This window comes from Sorghum bicolor, chromosome 2 (assembly GCF_000003195.3).
Source record: "Sorghum bicolor cultivar BTx623 chromosome 2, Sorghum_bicolor_NCBIv3, whole genome shotgun sequence".
Lineage (NCBI taxonomy): Eukaryota > Viridiplantae > Streptophyta > Magnoliopsida > Poales > Poaceae > Sorghum > Sorghum bicolor.
Window position 1 is genome coordinate 49,911,446 of NC_012871.2, and position 16,748 is coordinate 49,928,193.

The 16,748-nt window shown below is 43.0% G+C and overlaps 1 protein-coding gene across 2 annotated transcripts; it reads left to right on the forward strand.

Annotated features, from left to right (window-relative positions):
* Positions 5,286-9,526, forward strand: LOC110432506 (regulatory protein viviparous-1-like). 2 transcript variants are annotated; one of them, XM_021453040.1, is made up of 7 exons: positions 5,286-5,464; positions 5,612-6,676; positions 6,775-6,867; positions 7,116-7,216; positions 8,586-8,632; positions 8,877-8,953; positions 9,193-9,526. In XM_021453040.1, the coding sequence occupies exons 2-7, from the start codon at positions 5,939-5,941 to the stop codon at positions 9,343-9,345; spliced, it is 1,209 nt and encodes a 402-aa protein (XP_021308715.1). In that variant the 5' UTR covers positions 5,286-5,464; positions 5,612-5,938; the 3' UTR covers positions 9,346-9,526. The 2 variants fall into 2 exon arrangements, with proteins under 2 accessions (XP_021308715.1, XP_021308714.1); XM_021453039.1 differs by having other exon boundaries at positions 5,286-6,676.

Sequence of the window (16,748 nt, forward strand, 5' to 3'; positions counted from 1 at the left end):
CATGAGTAACCATTCTTCCATTCTATGAATAGGACAATCTTGAATGTATCCTTGCAAATGCTCCCATGCTTCTGAAATTTTTTCTGTCTTCTGCTATTGGAAATTGGTAATCTTTCCTCTTAAGGCATTGGTCTTGCCTATTGGGAAGAATTTTGCTAGAAAGGCCTTGGAACACTTTGCCCATGTGTTGATGTCTTCTTTGTTGGCTTAGAATCACTGCTTCGCTCTTCCCACTAGCAAGAATGGAAAGAGGCGAAGTAGTATGGTATCTTGATTAACTCCTTCTATGGCGATGGTGCTTCCAATCTCCATGATGTCCTATAGATGTACACTTACATCTTCATGTACCTTTCCACTGAATTGGATAGCTTGCACCATGTTGATGAGGCTTGGCTTGAGCTCAAACTCAAGATCTTCTATTTCTAGTGCTGGATCAGTATGAATGTTCCCCACTGTTGGAGTAGAGAACTCCAACAAGGTCTTTTCAGCCATAGCTTCAGGCATTGGTGACAAGCTTCCATCTTGATTGATCTGATTCTGATGATGTAGAGTTGAGTGAATCAGTTTCAATCATGCTAACGCCCTGTATAAAATATAAACATAGAAAACAAACAGGGCTTAAACCTACCAAGTAGAGGTGACTAGCAACAACCACTCATGTACTAAGTATCTGTTTAGGCAATTTTTCTCAAAAAGTTCATTCCTTCCCTGGCAACAACGCTAGAAATACTTGTTGACACTTCACACCACTTAAGCTAGTTTGTCATCCCTAGCATGGCGCCAGAAGTGTTGGTATAAAAAATACTCCTCTAATAAAATAAATATAGAATCCGCAAGCGTACAGATTTAATACCATTCAAGAACTTCATCGGGCAGTATTCTAGGTATTATTATTTATATTTAGCTCAAGCGAAAGAACTAAGGACTTAACAATGAGATAAACTTGCAAAACATGACAACTTATGAGTGATAGGTTGCATAGTCACATACTTGACAGGGGGTAAACCATGATAGATAAATAATATGAATTATAAAGCTCAGGGAATAAATCATGCATAGATTAGAGATAAACTACTCAACATACGACGTATGATTAGTTCAAGAGATAGAAAATCCTATGTAGCTCTAATCTACTAAGTCATTCATCTACTCTAACGCTACACTATCATATATAGCACAAAAGTCTTCATATATGTATAAGGAACATTACTATAAAAAGCCAAGACATAGCAGGACTTCCTACGCAACTGTGGTTCTACCTGTCCTATCAATGGGGGATGGAATACGAAGGACTCAATGGAGCTGTCATTTCCGTGATCTACCACATGACCTAACCAATAGGGTGCATTTGTAGGTAAACGACATCTAAGCACCATGCTTACGTGAAATCTACCACCTAACCCTCCCAGGAAGAGAGCTAAGTGCTTTGCAAACATATACATAAACTCATTACCAATCATAACCATATCAAATGTAGAACTAGAGTAAACTAGGAACATAATAAATAGAAACATAATGACATTTAGAATAAAGTCACAAAGAAAGATACAAGATAATACCAATCTTTGATGATGAAGATCTAGAATTCTAAGCACAAGCACTCGACTCTTCCTCTATCTAGTCTAAACCTATGTAGAACTTGAAGAATTAGAGTAGCTATTCTAATTCTCTGGTGGAGAGATCTCTAAACCCTGGATCTGTTGATGGCTACCTGTATATCTCAATTCTCAAATGAATTAGAGAATGAATTTGGGTTTCTCCTGGGGGGCCCTAAATATATAGCCCTCTAGGAAGCACCACAACCCTCAGACCAAACTAACCTAAACAGGTGGTCAAGATTACTCCTCAAGGTCGGTGGAGGCAGGATCCATGAGACTCCCCCTGATTGGTCCACGGAGAGGGGTGGCCACCTAGAGAGCTTGGGCGCTCGGCCAGGCACAATGCTAGGTGGGCCCTAGCTTCATGGTGCTGCATTCTCGAGTCTTCTAGATTGTTCTTTGATTATTGGATGTGGTATTCTCTCTATGTAAATATGACATGTGGGTATCCTTTGGTTAATTCCTGATAACCCCCTGTAGAAACAGACATTTACCAAAACTCATGGAAATTGTCACTTAAAGCCCTAAGTCTATCCTTTGTATTCCACCATGATAGGTCTAGTTATTAAATCATAGGACACATTGTATTTCTACTCAGTTAATCCTCTAGGTTGATTAGGGTGGGTTGTGCCAAAGTGCTATCACTCCCTCTATTTCTTGGTTTAGCTAAGTTGCTATAGCTTATACCTAAGTTTTGCTTGATAGTAGAAGTAACATAGGACTCTTTTGTTCTCTCTCCCTCTCCCAATAGCTATGTCGTCTACTACTTTTTCTAAAAATCTTATACTTTATATTTACCCATATCGCTTAGCCTTATGACAACATGTGCCATAGTCATTTACTTCTGACTAAGGTCATGTAGTTGTTTTAGAACTTAGCCATAAGGAATCATATGCCTTAATCATCTTGGTCATTTGCTTTTTCCTGTAGAAATATAAATACAACCTCGGTATACTCCAAAGAGATGTGCGACTTCAATATCTTTTGTCTCGTGGAAATATCTAATAGACAAGAAATATCAACAACTCCTAAGCTAGTAGTGTCTCCATGGTGACCTTCGATTTGGCGGGTGGCTGCTCTGGCTACTGCGCTAGACTATGCACTCTACTTTGTGGGAGTTTGCACAGGGGCTCAGGGGAGTTGCTAACACTGGTGCTGGTTGCCTCCATCATTGCACATGCATTGTGACAGCCACGTGCTCCTCCTCCTATTGACCTATTTGGTCATGCTGCACCTCCTACCACACCGCCACTATCTTGGCAATCGTTGTCCCATAATGCGGGTTTAGGATTTAGGGTTTAGGGTTTAGAGTTTAGTTGCGCCTTTGCCGCTCCACATTGGACAGTCTGATGGTTAGCGAGCTCATGCGCAAAGTGGCACTTATTGAGTGTCCATTTTTTAGTGCATGATTCCTATTATATTGATTCATATGATAGATATTGTAGATGAACATACAATAGTGAGGACCTGCAATAAAAAGGACAAATATACTAAGTCAAAAGCTTTAGAAATATCAAGCTTCAGAAAGAGGCTCGGGACTTGTCGATGATGGAGGAGTTTGATCGTTTGCTGCACCAGTATGTAGTTTTCATGAATACATCATTCCCAAAGAAAAGCACTTTGGTTAGTAGCTACCAAATCATTTAGCAGAGGAGCCAAATCGTTTCCATGATTTTATCACTAGCTTTGCAAAATTATGAATGAGGCTTATCGAACTGAAGTCCTTGAGATGTAGAGCCTCGGCCTTCTTTGGAATAAGAGTGAGATATGTGTTGAACTAGTAGCCGTAATTTCCTTGCATCTCCTTGCTGCAACATCATGATGGATGCCATGAAATATGCCTTTATCAACTGCCAATGTGATTTAAAGAACCAACCTGTATGTCTATCCAGACCAGGAGCTCTATCCGCCAGGAAAGATTTTATTGTATCCCACACTTCCTCTTCTAACATCACTACATCCAATGCCAATAGATCGACTCCCTCCCTATGGAATAATTTGAGGTCAAGAGTATAGGCACAGCACAAGGCAAAACCTAAAAGGCCATCAAAGTAGTCAAATATGACATTATGCTTGTCCCCTTGGCTGGTGACGACCTGATCCTCACACATGAGCTTCAGAATAAAATTTTTCCTTTTGTAGAATCCTGCTTGCCCATGGAAGAGAGCCATGTTGGCATCTCCATCGTTCAAGAACCATATGCATGACCGAAGGCGAGTGATCGTCCTCTCAAGGAAGGCCAACATGAGATAATGTTTCTTAGAGTATATCTCAACCAGTTCTCCTATCTATTTAACTTCCAATGGTCCTATGCAATCTCAAGATGAGGGAGTATCTCTCGAGCAATGACATGCTCTTTCTTGATATGGCCTACCTGCCGTTGGCTCTAGGATTGGAGGGCGCGAGTAAGGCGAAGCACAGATAAAAAGGGATTGATTCATTCTAGGAAGCTTCCACTATGTCATAAAAGCCCGGTAGCTTTGTCCAGTAACTCTCAAAATGGAAGCCATGCTTGATATGAATACCATCTTTGAGACCGAGCACCAAGGGGCAATGATCAGAGATATCAAAAGCTTGGCTCCGCAAGATACACTTTGGAAAGAGTGGTTCCCAATATGTATTGTAGTACAAAGGACCCAATCAAGTTTGACCAAAGTGGGTGCTTCCCTCTTTTTCGACCAGGGTTTCTTGTGCTTTGATCGATGTGAAGATATTGTTTCCTATTTAGAAACAAAAGGAAACAATTTGTATGTTTTTGCTCTTCTCTCCTCTCTTCTCTCTATTCCTTGCTATATTAGCAAAATACTTATGTAGCACAGTTAGTGCACATAGAAACTATGATAGTTTCTATACTATGAGTACCCTAAGAAAATTGACATTTGTTTAGATGGTTTGCTTGCTAATTTGGATTTCATACTTCTACGAGGCCAGTCTCAATGTGACTTACAAAAGAATTTCATTCTCATTTCATGATATGACACATCAACAAATTTGTTAGTTAGCAAGTTATTATGATGTGAAATAGAGAGCATGGGTGATGACCGATCTAATTTATCTCACCAACTAGAATGAGAAAAAAGCTCCCTACTGCTGGCAAGGCTGACCTTGACCTTGCTTAGCAAACCCTATCAAATCTTTGGCAAGAGCTGAAATCAAAGATAGTGACTCATGGCCCGACATCGCTCGGCCCACTGCTATAGAACAAGAGCATACACAACAAACCCTCACTCGTTGTGGTTTATGATACCTTAATGACAAGTGGGCCTGTACCTTTCTGGCCCCATGTCTCTGACAGAGGTATAGGGTGTATGCTATGGGTGAGAAGCAGGATGGCCGAGGAGAGGCTGGCATGGGCGGTGGAGTGCTCCCTAGTCCGATAGTCCCTAGTCCTAGTCTCTTCGGTTCCCTCCTATATATGGCCAAATGGGCCGGACACGATCGGCATGGGCTTGGCACAAAAAAAAAGCACAAGCATGATGTAAGGCTGTGCCTAGGCCGTTGGTTCGGCCCGCAATGCCGACATGGGGCATGACATGGTTAATGGGCCGGCACGACAGCGACCCTATTATTTTGCGCCATTGGATAGCCATAGGAGACACCAGCACCGTTGGATCAGCCGAGACTGTCACATATAAGGAAAGATGTGCCTGAAACCCTACCTCTCCACCTCTCCTACGCAGGCGCCGCTGCGCTCTCCCTCTCCCCACTCCCTTTTCCCACATAGGCGCACTATCGCTCTCTCCGACTCCCACTCTTCCTCTCTCCGATCCCTTCACTTCGCATAGGCGCGTGCGTGGCCTCGCCACTCTCGAAGCTTGTGGCGGCGGCCCCATCCCCGGTAGTGCGGTGGCAGCCTTCCTACGGTGGTGGGCTAGCCTAACCTGTGATGTGTGGTTTTATATGAGACAAACATTTGTTGATCTGTATTTTTGATATGTTTTTCTTTGATTCATCGATCTATTTCTCTTCTCGATCTATGATTCTTAAGTTTCTTTTTTCAATCTGTGATGTAGTCACTATGAATTTGAAGATCTCAGCAGGTGTCATGGCATAGGTAAAAGGCCATAGTACTGTGCCTAGGTCAAGACGGTGACTTGGTGGCACTATCAGGCAGGCAAGCTACCGTGCTGCGCAGTGCCGTGTCTAGCCGTGCCCGTGCTGCCGTTTGGCCTCGTATACCTAGTCCCTCTTCGTCCCCGGTTCCCCCTCCACCTCTTGCTTGTCCAGTTCGTCTCCTCAATAACCACACCCGCACACCTACACCGAGAGGCGGCGACAGAGGGAAGACACATACACCGTCTCTTTCCTTCCTTTGTCGTCAACTCGTCGTGTCTCTCTGCATGGACGCCTCCACCGGCGTGCCTTCCAAGCCTGCTTCCGCTGGTATGGACGTCATGTCCGCGCCACCGCATCTGGCGAGCGACGCCGACGGCAGTCGTGAAGAGAAATACGTGCCGGGAGTCACGGGGTCAGAGGTGGCCTACACGCATGTGTCAGCAGCAGGGGAGGAGGAGCCGCCGCAGTTCTTAATAGACTGGTGGGTCACGAGCATCCGTGAGAGCATCTCGGCCGAGGATCTCTGCAACATCCGTTTCCGCCGCTCCACCATCCAGGCCGCCACAGCCCGGCTCGGCGGCGGTCGCCAGGGCAATCTGCAGTTGCTCAAGCTCATCTTCACTTGGGTGCAGAACAACCATCAGCGCCCTCGTGACGTGATGGAGGAGGCGGCGGGCCTGCACGGCCAGGTCTCCAGCAGCCCGCCGGGCGCCAACCCAGTACCAGGATATGAGTTCCCCGCGGGTGGACAGCACATCGCCGCAGGCGGCGGCACATCCTTGACGCCCCTCATCCAGCAGCCGTCCACGCCGCCTGCAAGAGCGGCAGGCCAACACCACCTTTTCCACCAGAGCTCCAGCAAGAGCAGTGTGGTTGTGAGCAGACAGCTGTTCTCCCCCGGATTCGGCGGTCAGTACGCCGGTGCCGCCAGCCACCTGATCATGGCAGGTGTGGAGGCCTCGGCGACCAAGGAGAAGCAGAAGGATGACAGTGTCCAGCGCTTGGCAGCTTATAAGCGTCAGGTGCATGCATGCAGATTGCATAATATCTATACCAATCTGTCTTCTGTTTATGGTGCTCAAGCACGGATCTGATGTAATTATGTGGGATTATACTGCAGGGGGCAAAGGCGGAGGAGAAGCTGCGGTTCCTGCTGCAGAAGGAGCTGAAGCAGAGCGACGTCGGGGAACTCGGACGCATCGTGCTCCCCAAAGTGAGACAGACGAGACGACGCCCTTCATAATCTGCATCATATCTTACCCCGTTTGTGCATGCCACTTGGTCACTTTTGTTCTTGAACTAAAACCAATCATGGATAGATCATAGATATATGCATCTAAGCTTGAATCAGTTCTTCAAATGGAGCTAGCGAATTGAAAGCCCAAGACAATTTGGGCAGTTGGATTGAATATGATTTGGTGTCTATCCTAAAAATCGTCTTGCCTTCTTTGCACGATTCAGATGGAAGCAGAGGTTCACCTGCCGGAGCTCAAGACGAAGTATGGAATCTCCATCCCCATGGAGGACATCGGAACATCGCGCGTATGGAACATGCAGTACAGGTTAGTGTCATTGAGGCAGCATTGTTAAACCCAATTGTTTGTTTTCTTTGAACCGTTGTTTCTTCTCTCCTTTCCTTTTTTTATTGAAAAGGGGGTGTTCTTGGTTTATTGGCTTCAGTACTAAAATACTAGCAAGCTGGCCCACGCAAATAGCGTGCGTAGCTAGTTTTTCTCATTGTATATTTGGATTTTTTCTACATTCAAGATAACTGCTTCTGTATATATATTGTTTTGTGTATTGTCATCTCTATCTCCTCGTCCTTGTGAATTCAAATTTAGCCTCCATTTTTTAAATGAGCTTCAACTAATGTTTAAGGCTATCTCAAATGTTCAGTCCTTTGCATCTCTTATAAATTAAAATTCATATTACTTAGTTTATTGTTTTCTTAAAATTTTGATGGTTTGCCGTAATTGTCCATGACTGTATGTCTCCCTTATGCTATTTATGTGTTTATTTATGAGTAATTGTTATTTTATTATTCCTTACTTTTAAGAGACTTAACCTTTTTATTATTATAGATTTTATGTTTTTGACATGCTATTTTTTTAGTTCGAGTTTAGATCAATTCTGGCCCAACCTTTAGTCAAGCCTACATGCAATGCAACTGTAAGATATGAAGGTGTGAGTTGTAGTTTTCTGGTACTCTATTTATTTTTGGTTGTTAGATCATCTTAAAATCCAACGGTACGTGTATATAGTCTTATCCTTTCTCCGATTATATCATAATTTCTAGGCCCACTCATGCCATCAGTGAACGTGAGGCACCTTTTGATTCTATTGTTCTTTTCTCATTTTTTCAAATTAATCTCTCAAATTCTAGGTCTTGTATTTGATATGGAAACTCTATTTATTCTTGGCCGTTAGTTTATTGTAAAGTCCAACGATGTATATTATATTCTTTTTTAATCTCTATTTTTGGTTGTTAGAACATAATAAAATCTAAGGATGCATATTTTTTTTCTTTTTTTGAATAATCTCATAATTTTTAGGCCGTCTCCATGGACGTGGAGGCTCATTTTGATTCTGTTCTATTTAGTATATAACAGATTCTTTATAATCTTAGTATCCTATGTACGATTAGTTGATATTTGTTCTGAAAAATGGCTTCTTCGATCCAAAATATGATTAGGCTGCGTCATGCAGCACTATTTCAGCCACATAAAGATGTCCTCCAGCTTGTTAATAACAATTTGTTCCAGTACTAGAGTTCTGTGCAAAATATAGCTACCATTTTCTGTATGCGATCTGATGATATTTGTTCTGGAACTGGATTGCCTTGCTGTATATTAAATTTACTGTTTATATGGTATGACATCGACCGTTGCCAGTGCAGTGTCAGTGCCTCATATGCTCCTTGCATGCATGCAGGTTTTGGTCCGACAACAAGAGCAGAATGTATGTGTTGGGGAACACTGGTGAGAGGATCTGACGTTATACTCTCTCTGTTCTAAATTATATGTGTGTAGCCTTTTTAGATACATTTTGCTTTAACTATGTATATAGACATAGTGTACATCTAAGTCAATGTATAGTCAAAACTTGTATCTAAAAAAATGTCGTATAATTTAGAATGGAGTACATATATGATTTCCATCCGACATAGACATTGTTTCTTTGCAGTCTGATGTAAACATTTTTCTGTTTTTTCTCAACTTGCAGGGGAATTTGTTCGTTCCAATGAGCTTCAGCAGGGAGATTTCATAGTGATCTACTCTGATGTCAAGTCGGGCAAATATGTAATGTTCTTCCTATCTATTTTCCTTGCTACATATTGGTCTAGCGTCTTGATACCCTTGAAACCTGCATGGTGCATGATTCAACACAATTGTTTAGCATGCCACCGTTTTGTGTATGTAATTAAATGGCAATCAAGTGCAGGGGCATCCTTTAATCTTGTTGTGCACTTGGTTTTATTTCAGCAGCAACTCATAACCCCCTGAAAGGCTGAAAACATTTCTGTTGTATATATCCACAGCTGATACAGGGCGTGAAGGTAAAGCCGCCGGACACTACTACAACAGATAGTGCCCACCTGGTGAGGGATACTTCCGAGGTTGACTTGGATGAGGTGGATAAGAAAAAGGAACGCACATCTACGGATGGTGGGAGCTTTAAATCTAAATTATAAAAGAGAGTTTCACTATGAAAGGCATGTATTGGAATAGAAGAGGACTATCAGACTTGACTAAATTTCGTTATGTCTCAGATGCAAATAATCATTTAGATTTTCTAGCTATTATGTAGACCGGGAAGAAAGTTTTATCAAAGACTAATCAGGTCCACCTATGTGGAGGCACTGATTTAGTTAATTTGGCGTTGCCTTGCTCCATTTACTAGGAATTAATGTTGCAATTTTAGATCTTTCTTTTGTTGCGGAAGGGGAATTTTATATAAAATTCCATCTCTGCAGCAAAGCTGATGAGTTCATGTGGATTCTCATGGTTGTTTATGGTCCATCTCAAGACAGACTTCAAGTCTATCTTTTAGCTGAATTTCAGAGAGCCTGTCAAGAAAATCCACTTCCTACCCTAATTGGTGGTGATTTTAACATTTTGCACGACAGTAGTGAAAAGAACAATAACATGTATAATGACAGGTGGCCCTTCATATTCAATGCTGTTTGATAGGTTTGATCTTAGGGAAATTGATTTGACTGGTCAACAATTTACCTAAGCAAATTCGCTACCTGTTCCAACCTCTATGAGAAGTTGGATAAAATTTTCATGACTATGGAATGGGAACTAAAGACCCTTTGGTGACCGTGCAAGTCCTTGATAGGAGTGTATCGGATCATACTCCATTGTTGTTAGATACAGAGGCACCAACTTTTACCGGGAATGAAAACAGTTCAAATTGGAACTGTCTTGGTTGACTCGGGATAATTATTATGACCTTGTCGTAACAAGTTGAAACAAACAACCCCTGTTTCAAGATGGACTAATAAATTCATTACTTTGCTCACACATTTAAGAGGTTGTGAAGCAAGTAAAATTTGTCAATACAAAGCACAAGTTTACAGCCCACTATTAGAGCAACTCCAACCCACCTCCTAAACAGGCTCCTATTCCAAATTTAGAGACTTGGTCAAAAAAATCAATTCCAACCCACCTCCTATTTTGGCTCCTATTTTTAATGTCGTCTCAAATTATAGTTTCAGGTCTACGGATCTAGCAGCCCCCTATCCCCCTCTTATCCATGGGCCCCACACCACTTCCCCTCCTTTTCCGTCGACGCACGCGCAGGCGAGCTGGCGGACCAGCGCGGGGTGGCGGCGCGCAGGCGAGGTGGCGGCGCATAGGCGAGGTGGCGGCCCAGCGTGGGGCGGCGGCGCGCAGGCGAGCTGGCGGCCCAGCGCGGTGCGCCAGCGAGCAGACGGGCAGCCTGGACGACGCGCGATGCCAGCGAGCTCCGTCGGTGCGTAGTGGCCACCACGACCGCGCATGCCAATCCCAGATGTCCTCCACGCGCATGCCGATCTCCGCCTCGGGGCTCCACGACCTCACGCTCCCGTGCGGGATCGCCTCCACCACCACCGCCTCCGCAGCGAGCTGCTCCGGCCGCGTCTGCACCGCCTGCATGGCCGCCTCGCCTCTCTCTCTCTCTCTCTCGCTACGCAGCTGCTTTTATTTGCCGGCGGGTGCTTCTGCTTCACCACGCCACGTACACGTACTGTTTCTTCTTCTTGTTGTTGCTTTTCTTTCTTGATTCATTCATTCATGCGCTAGCCGATAGCTAATTTGTGTCCATGGCGACCACCAGAGCTATTTTGGTCCATCGCTTCGCTTGAACACGACAACTGAGGCGCGCGCGGATCTCAGATAGTCAGATGTGTCGCTCCTAGCCATCGGCTTCGCGGGGTCACAGGAACGCCCCTGCAGGCATGCGTGCCTGGTATCCTGCGTCTGCATCTCCATGCTGCTTCGCTAGTCAATGGCGTGTGCTAGTATGAGTTTAGGGGCTTTATTTGACCAATATGGTTGGAGTAGAATCAATTTCTTGGACCCAGAAAAATAGAGATGAGCACCCAAATCAAAAATAGAGGTCTTGATTTGGGTGCTTCGGCTGGAGTTGCTCTTAGTGACCTTGATTTGGAGGCTGAGTTCCGTGATTTGTCTGATTGGGTTCCTTAAGGTGGAACCTGTCCACCCAGGTTTAAGTCCTCGACTGGACACGGATGCTCGTATTTTTCTAGATTTATTCTAGGATTTAATGGCGTATGCTTTCAGTGTAGGTGACGTTTCCATCGACAGCGAGATGCCTGTGGTGATTTCGTTAATCTCGAGATTTTATCATTCTAACTAGGTTTTTTGAAGGTGCTCATAGGGTTAGGGTGTGCGTACATACGTTCATAGGGGGTGAGTATGCACTCGTCTATATGAGCGTCTGCGTCTCTACTGGGTCTCGCAAAAAAAAAACTCAGCTACAAGAAGAGGAAATTAAATATTTCCAAAGGGCTAAGGTAAAGGACGTACTCCTATGACATGTATTTCCAGCTCATTGCTAAAGACAAGCATAGAAGAAAGCACATTTTCTCGGTTGACCAGGAGGGAAAGATTGATTGAAGGATATGAAAATCTTAAAGAGTATATTAGCAAGTTTTATAAGGAGCCATTTGGGCCTTGTTGGCAAATCGTAGCGTCACTACTAAGAATAGAGTAAGACCCAATCCTCAGTGGCTAGGTTGTCATCATCCCCAGCATGACACTAGAACTGCACTAGTGGTAATGAATATGCAATGCTTTCTTGAAATGAATATAGAATAAAGTATCTGCAAGCGCACGGTGTAACAGACATTGTAGAATTTCACCAGAAGTAAATCGGGTATCGTTATTTATAATTTTACTCATGGGAAGGATAGCCAAGGAATTAGATATCACTTGCATGTATTCTCATCAAGAGATAAACCATGTCTTTATCTATCTATCTATCTCATGGAGGGGTGAGTCATATGATATATATATATATATATAATAAGTAATGATAAACCATACATAAAATGATAAATGTATCTCTAGAGTACTCCAGTCGGTAGCACTAGCATGAATTAGGAAGATCTACGAGGATAATTCCTATGTAATTTTAACTATATAGTCAAAGCATATCATGATTAGTGCATTTATACTTGACAATTATAGCAAGACAAGGTTATATGTACACATAGGGACATTACTACAGAAAATCAGGAACAGAGCAATCATTTCCTTGAAATCAGGGTCTACAAGAAGAACTACATTCGGGGGTGGACTACAGAGGACTGAATAGGTTAGTTGTACCCGCGATCTATCACATGGCCTAGAATATAGGGTGCAAACTAGGCAAACCGGTGTAGACACCACGCCTACCCAGTGTCAACCATCCACCCAGGATATCAATGAGCGAGCGCTAGGACATATATTTCAATATAAATCTAATTTAGCTATGTCAAGCATATAATCATAATAGACTAATAGGCAAATAGAGCAAAGTCATATCCATATAATAGAATAGAGCAAAGTCATATTCATATAATGAGATAAATAATGTATACAATGATGAACTAGAATAAAGTAGGAGAAAGATTACAAGAATTACCAAGTATCTCTCTGACGGATTCGGAAACCAAGAAAAGGCTTGCCTCCTACTCGTTCTATCCTATATATGTAGCTATGCTTCTAAACTATGGAGCTCTAGAGAGATGGTGGCTTGATTATATGAAATGACTCCTCTTCTGAATGAATGAATGAAAATGATCTAAAACCCTAGGGTCTGGCCCTCCTTATATAGCCCAATGGAATGATTCATAGCTATTAGATCAAACCGAATTAATTGGACGAAGATTATTAATCCTTAGAGGCGGTTTAGTCCATGATCTATGCCCTCAGCCCTAATTGGCTGAGGGGCGGGGCGGGTGCCCTGGCCCTATGCCAGGTGGGCACCCCCTTGGCCAGCGGTCTTCCCGACTCTTCTAGACTCTTCTTCTTCATACGTGGCATTGATATATCGTTTCTCTCTATGTAATCATGACATGTGGGCCTCTGTTAGTCATTTCCTGATCACCCCCCTGTAGAAATAGATATTCACCAAAACCTATAGAATTCTGTTAGATAAAACCTTATTATATTGTTGGTGATTGTTTTATGCCCTTGTTACATTATCTTGTTGATATAAAAATGATACTTATCTACCTTTTGACGGTCCTTAAGTATCAAATTTAATTATCAAATAAATAAAGAAAAGGATCCAAATGAAATCAACATCTAAACTTAGGGTTTTATCTGACAGAATTCCACGAGTTTTGGTGTTTGTCTATTTCTGCAGGGGGTTATCAGGAAATACGGAAGAAAGGCCCACACGTCGGGATTACGTAAAGATATTAACGTGCTGAGCAATTATCTTACATCTAGAAGACTCCAGAAGCCACGAGACCGAAGCGGAGGCGAAACGGGGCCTGACCCTGGGCGGCCGCCCAGTTGGTCAGGGCGCCCGCCCTGCCCCTGAGTCCAATCAGGACTCTGCTTTGCGGGAGATCTCCACCGACCTAAAGGATGAATCTAAACCATACAATCTATGTCGGTTTGATCCAAGGGCCCATATTCACTTGAAGGGACTATAAAACCAGACCCCCTGGCCCCTGGAGGAGAGAGCCTCTCAACCCTAATTCATTGTTCCATCAAGGGAGAAGAAGCCTCTGATCAAGATTAGAGCCACCACATCAATTAGATATCTATATTAGCATAGCTACATAGGATTAGAACTAGAAGGAGTCAATCTTCGATTGGTTTCCGGATCTGTCAAGAGGATTCTTGGTAATTCTCTAATTGTGCTTCTAATTACTTTCTAATCATCTTTGTTCTTCAATATTATGAATATGACTTTGTTGTACTTCAATATATTGTTTATGACTTTGCTCTACTTGCTTATATTCAAGATTATATTGTTCTTAGTTTATCATAGTTATGTACTTGGCTTAGTTAGATTGGATCTATATACATGCTTAGGATCGTATAGCGTTTATCCATCGGATCCATGGGTAAATGATAGATATTGTGTAGGCGTGGTGCTTATACCGTATTTATCTGCGATTGTACCCAATATGCCAGATCGTGCGGTGGTTCGTGATAGTGACAGCTTCATTGATTCTTATATAGTCCCCCTCTCGTGTATTGGGCTGGCAGAGCAACATTATTACAGGGGAGTGATTGCTATGTTTCTCATATTCCTTGCTAATATCACTATGCATGGGCGTAGTCTTATCTCACAATGATTGCTAAGTATGCTTGCACTAACTATGATAATGCTAGACTATATAGTTGAGACTAACTTAGGGAATATTCTTGTAGTTTGTTCTAATACCATGCTAATGACTTTCTAGAGTATCTAATTGAGGTGCTTATCATATTTATTATGTGGCTAGATCAGATTAGTTATCCTTGTCACTGTTATTATTTCAAATATCTTTTATGTGACACTTATCCCTGTATGAAGAGTTAGATATAATGTTCTCAATTATACATGCAATGATAGATGTTCAATCTCATATTCTATTCTGTAATCAATATTGATGATTGCTAATCCCTTCCCAGTGGTAAAAATATAAATAACGATACCTGGAATACTTCCCGGTTAAAATGCTGCATCGGTATTAATCTGTGCGCTTGCAGATCCCATTCATTATTTATTTAGAAGAGCAATTGCATATTTCAATACCGCGTCTCTTATATCATGCTGGGGATGACAACTTGGCTTAAGTGGTGTGAGGGATAGGTTTGGCATTTTTGGCACCGTTACTAGATTTAGAGAACTTAGTCTACTTTTGGTGATGATGTTAAGAATACCCAACAAGTATTTTTTTGGCGCCGTTGCCGGGGAAGGTTGATTACTAATCAGGAATGGAATAAAAGATTTTGAGTTATCATTCGCATCACTAATATGATTGAGCTTATCTATTCTCTCATACAGTTTTACCCCGATATTTTCCTATTTCATCTTATGCAGGGGAATGTATGAATAGAAGACATCTTCCAGGAAATTTTGTTGACAATCCCGAAGCATTATTCAAGAAGACGAGAGCCAAGCTAAAGAAATCATCAACACTTCAGCAAGAAGCTTCATCCAATCAAGAAGATCACCGGAACTTGTCTTCAGAGTTCGAAGCCATGGCGAACAAATCAATCCGCGAGTTCTCAGCTCCCACTACGGACAACATCCGCACTGGACCTGCTGCAGAGATCGACGGCAACTTTGAGCTCAAGCCTGGACTTATCAACATGGTGTAATCCAACCAGTTCTGTGGGAAGGCACATGAAGATGCTAGTGCTCATTTACAACACTTCCTGGAGATTTGCAACACATTCACCATATCAGGAGTTTCCAAAGATGCTATACTACTTCGCCTCTTCCCATTCTCACTGTTAGGAAGAGCGAAGCAGTGGTTTTACGCTACAAAGGAGAAGAATACTACGTGGGCACTCTGCTCAACAAACTTCCTGGAAAAGTTCTTTCCCATGGGCAAGACCAATGCTCTCCGTGGGAAGATTACAAGTTTTCAGCAACAAAATGATGAATCTGTTCCAGAAGCATGGGAGCGCTTTCAAGACTACATCCTAGAATGTCCCCATCATGGAATGGAGAGTTGGCTATTGATGCAGACATTTTATCATGGGCTCGGCAACAGTGCCTGAGAAACCATGGATGCTACAGCTAGAGGAGCATTCTTATCACTTACTATACCACAAGCCTGTTGACGGTGGATATACCATAGAAATCCACATACAAAACACCGTCAACATGCCTCGGTTGCAAGGGGAAACGACATGACATGAACATATTTTATCCATAACTAGTTCCACTTGTACTCTTAGCTTGTTTATGCAGGAACAACAAATTCAAGACATTATTTGACAAAGCCAACATCAGAATCATCAAGAGGAGATCGAGGGGACAACAGGTGACACCCTGGGCCCACAGGGAGGGGGTCGCCCGACCCCTCTTTGGTGGGACCCAGGTGTGCCACCTAGTCCACCGACATAAGGGACCCCTGTGGACACTGCTGGTGGGCCCAGAGGCCCAGAAGTGGGGTCGCCCGACCCCACATCAAAGGCGGTTCCAGGGTCGGTGGCCTCCCACCGACCTTCCCCACATGTCCCACATGTTGATTTGCCCCTGCCGTTGATCAAATGGCGGTTGTGAGGTCGGTTTGATCCAAGGGTGGAGAGAAGATGTCACGCGGATCGATGACGTGGCGATGGAGTAAACCCTACTCCATCTCCCTCTATAAAAGGCAGCCTCCATCCTTCATTTCAAGTGTGCAATTCCAAGGCCAAGTGCATTACAAGTTCCAAGCATACAAGTAGAGTAGTAGTTAGTCTAGAGTGGGAGTTAGAGTCGAGTCGAGCGAAGCTCGGGGTCTCCGGAGTCGTCTTCTGGAGAGTCTGGTATAGCTCTTGTACCTTTCTACTTTTGTAAGACTTTCCTTTTATTAATATATTATTCTTACTTTACTTATTGAGTTCTTACTTAGTGCAAGTCTTTTAGTCTTGTTGTGCATTTACT

Coding starts and splice junctions, on each gene's coding strand:
- LOC110432506 (XM_021453039.1), top strand. CDS start 5,939: ATGGACGCCTCCACCGGCGTGCCTTCCAAGCCTGCTTCCGCTGGTATG. Junction 6,868..7,115: donor GACGCATCGTGCTCCCCAAA/GTGAGACAGACG, acceptor TGCACGATTCAG/ATGGAAGCAGAGGTTCACCT. Junction 8,633..8,876: donor GTATGTGTTGGGGAACACTG/GTGAGAGGATCT, acceptor CTCAACTTGCAG/GGGAATTTGTTCGTTCCAAT.